This window comes from Trichechus manatus, unplaced genomic scaffold, assembly GCF_000243295.1.
Source record: "Trichechus manatus latirostris isolate Lorelei unplaced genomic scaffold, TriManLat1.0 scaffold00048, whole genome shotgun sequence".
Classification (NCBI taxonomy): Eukaryota; Metazoa; Chordata; class Mammalia; order Sirenia; family Trichechidae; genus Trichechus; species Trichechus manatus.
In genome coordinates, this window is record NW_004443984.1 from 5,805,117 (window position 1) to 5,814,787 (window position 9,671).

Sequence of the window (9,671 nt, forward strand, 5' to 3'; positions counted from 1 at the left end):
TTTTCATGAAGACAATAAAATTGATATAATGGAATCTAGAGTTCACTTACAACAAAGGTGACTAGGTTTAGTTTAAAAGTATTCTTTTAATGCCTTTACGTACTCATCAGCATTAAGACTTTGAGTGGTTGTTCTTACACGCAAGGGTTGTGTGTATTTTTTAAAACTCAGATGTTTCAGTATTAGTTTTGCCCCCTTTGTCTCCTTTTAAAGTGAGGTTAAAATTTCAAGGAGGAGAGTAGGATATTAAGATTTTTTTCAAAAAAATATTGATGAATACCTACATTGAGTTTTTAATAGCCTTCTGGTTTTAGTTTTGCTGGAAAATACTTTGTCCTTTTGTTTTTATAAGTACAGTTAACACTGTACTTGATAGTTCTTGAAAAGTTTTAAATATAAAAAGGCCAATGTGGTTTTGGCAGCTGTTGAATTAGAATGAATTGCTTTAAGTTATCTTCTGTGGTTTCCATTTATGTGTCAGTATTATTAAGCACTTAACATGCATGTCAAGCTGTATGCCTTTTTTTTTTAATCCTAAAAACTCCTAGAAGGATACTGTTCCATTTTACAGACAAGAATATTGTCATGCCTACCATGTGGTAGCCTTATTGCATATGCTGTTTCAGTCTTGACAACCTTACAAGATAATGGGTAAATTTTGAGTGAGAAACCCTTGAGGTTAAATGCAGTCCAAGATCTCACAGCTGTCTTGACTCAGAGATTTCTTTTAAGCCTGGCTTTCCAAATTTCAGTCTCTTTGAACATATTCTGTACAAAATGTGGAGGTATATTTTGTAATGGGAGAGGCTGTTATTTGAGACAGCACAACAGCAGTTCTGGAATATAGGCAGTCCCCAGATTATGGAGGAGTTCTCTTCCTAAGTCTGTTTTTTATTCTAATTCAAGTTTGTTCCCAAATCAGAACAATTAGGTATGGTTTGTACCTAACATCAGTTAATCATGTTTGTCTTAGTGTGTAGTGTATCTTCCTATGCATAAAAAATTTAAACGCTTCCACATACACTAAAAATATCTTTAACATAATATAGTAATAATGTTTTGATGCATGTCACAAAGGAACACCCGTTATTACAAACCATTTGTATGTACCTCGAATTTTTAATGTAACATTTTATGAGGTACTAACTTTGTAACCTGTAACCCCAGAAGACTGCCTGTAATGTAATGGTGTTCTACCTTCAAAGCTTTTTTTTTTTTTAAGGAATCCAGGAGGTAAATTGATCTCATTTTAGATGGTGATAACGTGATAAATATGAAGTAACCCATTTGTCTTCAATTGTTGACATTCACAGACATTCTGCTAGTCACTATGGAAGATTCCTTCTCTTTTGGGTATTTTCCTCTGCCCGCTCCTCCCAGTAGTATTGGTTATACTTACTGAGTTGTATGTATTCATGTAACTGTTTCACCCATGTATTAAAGATTGGGCTTTTTCTTTTTTATGTGGAATAAAAAGTGAGGCATGTAAATTCATTTGAGAGTTGACGGTAGTTTGTAAAGACAATGTCCTTGATTTTTCTTCAGACCATATGCTGGAAAGTGAAACAAACACTGGTCTAGGAGCTCTGGTGGCACAGTAGTTAGGCGCTAGGCTGCTAACCAGGTTGGCAGCTCTAACCCACCAGCAGCTCCATGGGAGAAAGATGTGGCAGTCTGCTTCATTAAAGATTTACAGCCTTGGGAATGCTATGGGGCAGTTGGCTGTGTCCTGTAGGGTTGCTGTGAGTTGGAATCGTCAACAGGTTTGATTCTGTAGTAGGAGCCAAAAAGTCTTGTTTTTGTTATAAGTTTAGCTCTGCCTTACAAATCTGTGACTGAATACTCATTTAAGAAGTTTAATAGTTTTATCCTGTCCTCATTTTACAAATTGCCCCTGAAAATGAAACTAAATAAATTCTAGAAAAGTTTCAGCTATTTTTGGGTTTTCACAAGTGGGTTGATTTGGCAAATTCCTGTCACCATATTTTCTGTAGGCTAACCACAATATTACGTAGCACCTTTCTAAGGTAGATGTTATGATCAATCTTATATTCAGGTTACCTTGAAGCCATTTGGCAATCCTTGGCATTGTTATAGAAATTATACTAGGAACAAGACAGGAAAGCAGACCTAAATGTTGATCCTACCTTACCTCCAAATTGATTATTTCTTAACAGTTTGCACGAAAAAATATAGCCTTGCCTTGGGATTGATTACTCTTTAACTAGTTTGTAGACTCCCGTCAATTAGCAGGTGTGGTTCTTGTCAACGGAAGGAATTCTTTTGTGCTATTTTTTTTCCTGTAAACCTAGATCATCTTAAAACGTAGAAAGAGAAGACATAATTAAGCCTGATTCGTGAAGTTTCCCAAGTATTCTGTGGCCTTTTTATGGGGGAGAGGCAGGCAGGAGGAGGAGTCAAGAGTAGCTGCTTTAATTGCTTAGCTGTCAAGCTAATCCAAATGTCTTCAACATCAGTTAGCAAATTAATCAGTCGCCTCTTTGCAAACTAACAGTCCTATCATATTTCAATGTTAATTATGTTTTCCTAAGAGTAAACTATTACAGTCATACAGCTTTGTTTCTTAAATAAAAACAAACCACTGGGGAGAAAAACACTTTTTTAATGCTTTAAGTTCTTACAGTACATTAAGTACTATATAAATTTGTCTTCAAGATAGCAATATCAGACTTGGACAGTATTATTTCATCTGGATTCATCTGAAGAAATACAACTCAGCCATTCTGCTTATAAACATGAAAAGAGCTGCCATATCATAAAATAGGGCCTTTGCAACCAGAATTTTGAAATTAACCTCCCACCCACCACTTTTTCTTTTAACGTGCTATTGGGTTAACATCGTTTAGCATTTACCTTTAAGGTAGGTAAAAACGTTGTATATCAAGATACTATGCAGGAAATTACATATTTTGCATAAATGGTCCCCTTGGGTTGTAATTATTCATGAGAACAAACACATCACTGGCATAGCACAACATACCAGGATCAGAGGTTACAAAAATTGGTGAAAGCCACAATGAATTTAAAGGCTGGTGGGACCCTTTAATAGTTAATCTTTGGGCTTAAGGAAAAAAAAATAGTCCAGTACTGCATTTCACATCTCTCAAAAATAGGAAGTGTTTTAGCAGCTTAAACCTTTTCCATTATAAGACTTCTTACACTAGAATTTACTTTGAAATATAGTTTACAACCAAATCAATTATAGCATACACTGGCACTTTAGCACAATGGCAAACTTTATAAACAAATTATTTTGAACCTTTAAAACTAAGCCATAGTATAAAGTCCATGGTCTTACATTCAGCAAATTCATACTAAAATAGTCTATTTTTGTAGGATAAAGGCCAACAAAACTTTACATATGCTACAAGTTTATTACATGTATTTACATGGCTCTTAACTTTCCTAGATACTTAAAACTTTCACATTATACAATCCTCCCCACTTCAAGCAAGCTTTGCAGGGATGATTTGAGGCCAGATCACTGTCAATAGCTTGTGCAGTGCTATAATACAAAAATGTATTTTGAATGCTATTCAGTGACCACCAAATACTGTCTATAAAAAATGGTTTTGGTGCATTTGTTGGCAGACACCTACCTACTGCATGTAAGAAACAGGGCTGTTGGGTGTACTGTGCATCATTTTAACAAGCCCCTAGGTGCCCTTTCCACACTCACCACTGTACAATTACTAAAATGCAAGCATTCATTAAAAATTCACCTTTTTTGGCAGTACATCAGGTTGGCATTATTACTGGTTGAGTGTTTCTAAGACATTAAACTACTCAAATGTTCAATTAGTTCTCAACCCTTTTCTCTCTTAGCTAGAAACTTGTATTCTGATTCACTAGTTTTCAAGAAGTAAATCTACTGATCCATGAATAATTTTAGTTACAAGCAATAGAAAGTTGATTCCCTTTACCACTCCCCAAATCTAAACTGGAATGGTTTTACTTAAAGAGTTAGTCAAATGAGAACACAATATCAAGTACAATTATTTAGTAATTTTAAGTTGCACTGCTATGATCATTACATCACAGTGCACATAACACATAAAAGTCTAATCATATTTTCAACATTAATTAGCAGTTTTACACAAACAATTAATTCCCTAGTGAACCTGTTTCAGATTCACTGACTGTTCTTTAGGATGATATCTAAATTTAAACATTAGTACTTTATCTTCTTTTATACCTGTACTTTAAGTAAGGTTTTAAGTTGAAATGTCATTATTTCTTTATCAGAAGGATTAAAGGAAACAGGAACCCAATGGCTTGGTGGTTTAGGAAGAACACTTGGTGATGGTGGCTCACTAAATTTGGCTCCAGCATAGTTCTGGTTAGTTTGAGACTTAAAAAGTAAGCTGGGGCTTGATAAGCTAGAGTTCCAATTTTGATTATTTGGAAAATGTACTTTGTTCTTCCCCCCATTTTGCATGGCCTGCCATGCAACTGCTGGTGAATTATAACCATGTCCTCTTTCCTTTTTCTTATGAACAATCTTCATCTGGGAATTCTGATCCTTGGTCTTCTGTCTATTAAGCTGTTGTTGGTTCTTACTAACATTTCTAGACTGGGGGACTGGAATGTTATACCTCTCTCCACCACCCATCTTCAGCTTCTTTGTCACCTGTAAATGAATGGAAAACAAAATATTGAATAGAAGTCCAGGAAAAAAAGGTTCAAATTTTTCTTTAAAAAGCTTCCATATAGTCCCAAATGGCAATTCCAGAAGTTTTGGGGAAAACTTAAAAAATGGCTATTTGGCTGCTGTAACTAGAAACTTAAATTGTTCACACTTCACTATATGCACAACCTTTATTACTTCCTCTTAAAAAAAAAAAAGCTTGCCCACAAATCTGAACAATCCTCTTTAAAAATGAAAACAACTGGTTTAGGATTTGAATCCATCATAAAATGTTTGCCCAGTAAAATTCTCCATTACAATGTGAATTTTTATACCTTTCAGTCTGCTTTTCAGATTGCAGGATTTCCAGTACCTGTCCTCTTCCTTGTTGCCAAGCCCAGGATAATAGGTGTTGCTTTCTGACGGATCCTTTCCTTTGTCTGAATACAGAAGTTTTCATGGGCCAATCTGCTGAGTTCAGCCTAGGAGCTGAGGCCAACATCTGAGTCTCCTCAGCACACAAGTCTGAGAGAAGTCCCAGCTAGAAAAGCAAAGATTACTTCAAAAAACAAGAAATTGAGCATGTATATTAACTACAGAAATAACTGACTATAAAGAATGGCTACTTCCTGAACTTAAGGTAGAAAATGTCTCTGGAGATGCTTTTCTTTGGCCTTGTAACTGCCATCATTTAAAAACTCGTCTTATCCATGAGATCCAGAAACCCTTGAGAAATTTTGGAAAGGAAGGCTGCAAGTCCTGCAACAAATTTTGTTACTTCTTCTTGGGAAGGACCTTTCAGATTTTCATACGGATTTTGTTACCAAAAATGTTAAACTAGAGAAGCGTTAGTCCTTGCAGTCGTACCAAGAAATTGGCTTAAAATTTATTTTGTAAAGAGACACACCACACAATGTTTTTAAAATCCCACCATAATTTTCCAATCTTTCGACATGCCACATACCCGTTTTCACACAAAACATCCTCTCCCAACATGTCCACATCATGCAAAGTATCTCCTTTAGTTAACACTCGACTCCTCCCCGTCTTCAAGTTTTCATAAACCGTAACAACCTAAGCCAGCTTTCCATCTTAAATAGGCAAACATTCACGGTTTCACTTTAATTTGACATTCCAAGAAACCAAGTAAGCAAATATATTGTAAGCGCGCCCTTCCTTTCGAGAGGATAAGAAGGGCTTCCAGACATTTTTAATAACCCTAAATTACAAGTTCCCGGACTTTGCGTCATTCACAACTCGAACTCGGAAAACTCGACTCTTCCGACGTGAGGCTTGGCTCCAGAGCGGCTCCATCTTTCTCGAGCCCAGGTCCAGGAGGCTGGGACTCCCCGGCCCCCCGCGCCCCGCCCGGGTTCCCAATTCTGCTTTCGCTCTCCTCCTTCCCCCAACAATGGGGAGTGCGGCCACCAACATGGCCGCGCCCGCGGCGCCGCCACCACTCACCGACTTCAAGCTCGGAACTACGGCAGCGGCGGCTCCTACACGAGGTCGAAGCCTCCCTCCCCTTCCAGGGAGAGATGAGGCACGGAACGAACGAAGCCCACGAGCACCGACGAGGCAGCTAAGGACCACGCCAGCGTCTCCAATCTGACCTCCTCCTTCTGCTTCTACCGACAAAATGGAGACGGCGACGAGCGTAGAAGCAGGGCCGAGAGCCACCGCGGCCAATCAAAACACGACGGCACGGGGCCGGGCCAATGAGAAGCGGGCCGCCGCCTGTTGCTGGGGCAGGACGGGGGCGAGGGAGGGGAGGTGGCTGTTGCCGAGGGTTTGAAATTCGGCCCGACAGAAGCATGTCGGGATTAACTGCTTTGGGCAGGGGCAGCTGTACCTTTCCCTCCCGCTGTCGACGCAGCTGCCAGCGCTCGGCTCTTTTCGGCCGCGAGCGGTCCTGGCAACGCCTCCCTGTGTTGGCCAAGCGTCACCCTCGCTCCTCCAAAGGCCCCCTCCGCTGATACTGACGCTTCATCAAGGCGTCCACCAGGCTGCTCCCTACACCCCAGGACGCGGCCACCTCTGCCTTCCGCCTTCAGCTGCAAATGGGAGCCCCTGGACGCTCCGCACCTGGAAAGGAATGTCCGCCGGCCACCGGGAAGCAGCTTCAACCCCGACTTAACTGCTCGGAGGCACCACGGCCCTTAGAATTAGGGTTTTAACCCCCCTATGAGGAATTACTGAAGAGTGGACATTTGGTTCTCGATTCACTGGGTCGTGTAACCTGTAATTTATATGTGGAAAACACTCAAAAAGTTGCTTTCCATGGTCTGGCTTCTGCCCACCTGTCGTACTTTGCTTCTGACACTCCTTTCATTCTATTGCTCAGTGACGAAACTTCTTTGCCGTTCCCAAAGCATTCGGTTACTCCCGTGGTTCCCTCCTGTCCGCCCCATCTCATTCTGCCCCCCAGCCCAATTATTCAAAAGTTACCAACATTGTGAAGGCGTTTCTCACACGGCTCAAGTTAGTCACTTCCTCCTTTGTGTCCTCACTGGTCCTTTACTTCAATTAGGGCCCTTTATCACATCGTGCTATAACTTGTGACTATACCTGTCTCCAGTAGTGAAGGTGGCGCTGGACGCGGCAGTGCTTCCTTCTGTTGTACCTAAGGTGGCTATGACTCGGAACCAACTCCACGGCACCCAACAACGACGTATCTGTCTCCACTCATTCTCTCCTCCCCTCTTCATAGATACACCCTCGAAGGGCAAAGCCAGGTTTTAATTTTCTGAGCACAGTGCCTTGCACATTTTAAGTGCACAATGACAGTTCGTTGCGAGATTGAGGGCACCCTTATTTCCCCTTCTGCCCCTTTTGTAAGGAAAGAGAAGAAAAGAGGATATCAGTTGCTGTGATTCGGAACCGGCTCGAGGGCACCTAACAAGAACAACGATATTTTAGTTGAATATGACAGCAAGGTGAAGGGAAGAGGAAAAGAGCTACTTTGGAGTAAGTGTGTAAGTGTTAACTGCAATAACCGGGATTGGAGCCCCCTGCTGCAAAGGCCAATTCTGAGACAGGGGTGAGGCGAGCAGCCAGAGTTTTATTATATATCGATATATACGAGACAGGGGGGAATACATTCCTCCAAAAAAAAAAAAAAAAAACCTGTTTCCCCAGCTGGAGATTGGCCGAAGGTTTTATAGGGACAGGATTATGGGTCTTAGAAGTTTGTGTTAGTTCCCCCTTGAGATGGTCATGTCCCAGATGAGTTAATCTTTTTTTGGAGGTTATTTGGCAACATCCTGGTTTTCTTGTCCCAAGACGGGTGTTTCGTTAGGTTTGTCATTCCTAGATCATTATCATTTGTTTTCCACCCTCCAACGAGGAACATCAGCTAATATTAAACCTTTTGTAGAGACGAACCAGAGGGAAAAACAAGATCATGAGACAATGTGGCAGTTAGCAATGGGGTGTAATAATAGTGAGCCGGGCCTATGCAGCCTCTTCCATAAGCAACCCAGAGTGAGTGTTTTAAAAGAGAACACTAATTTCTATTTACATGAGTAATTCTGGGGTAAATGGTCCAAAATCAATCTCATTACTTTACCCTCATAACAGGGTTTCTGTGTACTAACTTTTTATAAATCCCACATAATTCACTTTTTAGTTCAGTTTTTCACTGCCGTCACTTCCCACTCCCCCAATCCAACCCAAACCTCTGTGTTCTTCTAGCCATGGATCTTAAGAAAAGTTACTGCATCTTAAAAAAGGAATTTGTTGATTAAATTAATTTGGTAAAATATATAGAAGAGATATTTTTGAGCAAGGGGACTTTCTGGTACTAATTATATTATAGTCAAATAACATGTGTATGGTAAGCCAACTGCTAGCTTACTGAAAGTGTAATCTATTTCCCAAAAATTCAAGAAGCAAACTTAGACCTCCAGCCAGATAATAACCATGCTATATTTAAAGAAAACCAAAAGGGAAGAACACGCTCGCATTTCTCAAGCTGAAAGAACTGAAGAAAAAGTTCAAGCCTCAAGTTGCAATAGTGAAGGATTCTATGGGGAAAATATTAAATGACACAGGAAGCATCAAAAGAAGAGGAAAGAAGTACGCAGAGTCATTATACCAAAAAGAATTGGTCGACGTTCAGCCATTTCAGGAGGTAGCCTATGATCAGGAACCGATGGTACTGAAGAAAGAAGTCCAAGCTGCGCTGAAGGCATTGGAAAAAAACAAGCCTCCAGGAATTGACAGAATATCAATTGAGATGTTTCAACAAACGGATGCAGCTCTGGAAGTGCTCACTTGTCTATGCCAAGAAATTTGGAAGACAGCTAGCTAGCCAACCGACTGGAGGAGATCCATATTTATGCCTATTCCCAAGAAAGGTGATCCAACCAAATGCAGAAATTATCAAACAATATCATTAATATCACATGCAAGTAAAATTTTGCCAAAGATCACTCAAAAGTGGCTGCAGCAGTATATCGACAAGGAACTGCCAGAAATTCAGGCCGCATTCAGAAGAGGACGTGGAATAAGGGATATCATTGCCGATGTCGGATCCTGGCTGAAAGGAGAGAATGTTTACTTGCATTTGATTGACCATAGAAAGGCGTTTGACTGTGTGGATCATAACAAATTATGGATAAGATTGCAAAGGATGGGAATTCCAGAACACTTAATTGTGCTCATGAGGAATCTGTACATATATCAAGAGGCAGTTGTTCAGACAGAACAAGGGCATCCTGTGTGGTTTATAGGTAAGGAAAGGTGTGCGTCAGGGTTGCATCCTTTCACCATACCTATTCAATCTGTATGCTGAGCAAATAATCCGAGAAGCTGGACTACATGAAGAACGGGGCATCAGGATTGGAGGAAGACTCATTAACAACCTGCAATATGCAGATGACACAACCTTGCTTGCTGAAAGTGAAAAGGACTTGAAGCACTTACTGATCAAGATCAAAGACTACAGCCTTCAGTATGGATTACACCTCAACATAAAGAAAACAAAAATCCTCACAACTGGACCAATAAGCAACATCATGAT

General features: G+C 40.3%; 1 protein-coding gene across 1 annotated transcript; it reads right to left on the reverse strand.

Moving 5' to 3' along the window:
* Window positions 1–1,206: 1,206 nt before the first annotated feature.
* PNRC2 (proline rich nuclear receptor coactivator 2) lies at window positions 1,207–6,284 on the reverse strand. The gene is made up of 3 exons (XM_004377121.2): window positions 6,113–6,284; window positions 4,984–5,189; window positions 1,207–4,651 (listed from the first exon to the last, which is right to left on the reverse strand). Exon 3 carries the CDS (start codon window positions 4,631–4,633, stop codon window positions 4,211–4,213), a length of 423 nt encoding a protein of 140 aa, XP_004377178.1. The 5' UTR covers window positions 4,634–4,651; window positions 4,984–5,189; window positions 6,113–6,284; the 3' UTR covers window positions 1,207–4,210.
* Window positions 6,285–9,671: the final 3,387 nt, after the last annotated feature.

Coding starts and splice junctions, on each gene's coding strand:
- PNRC2 (XM_004377121.2), bottom strand. CDS start 4,633: ATGGGTGGTGGAGAGAGGTATAACATTCCAGTCCCCCAGTCTAGAAAT.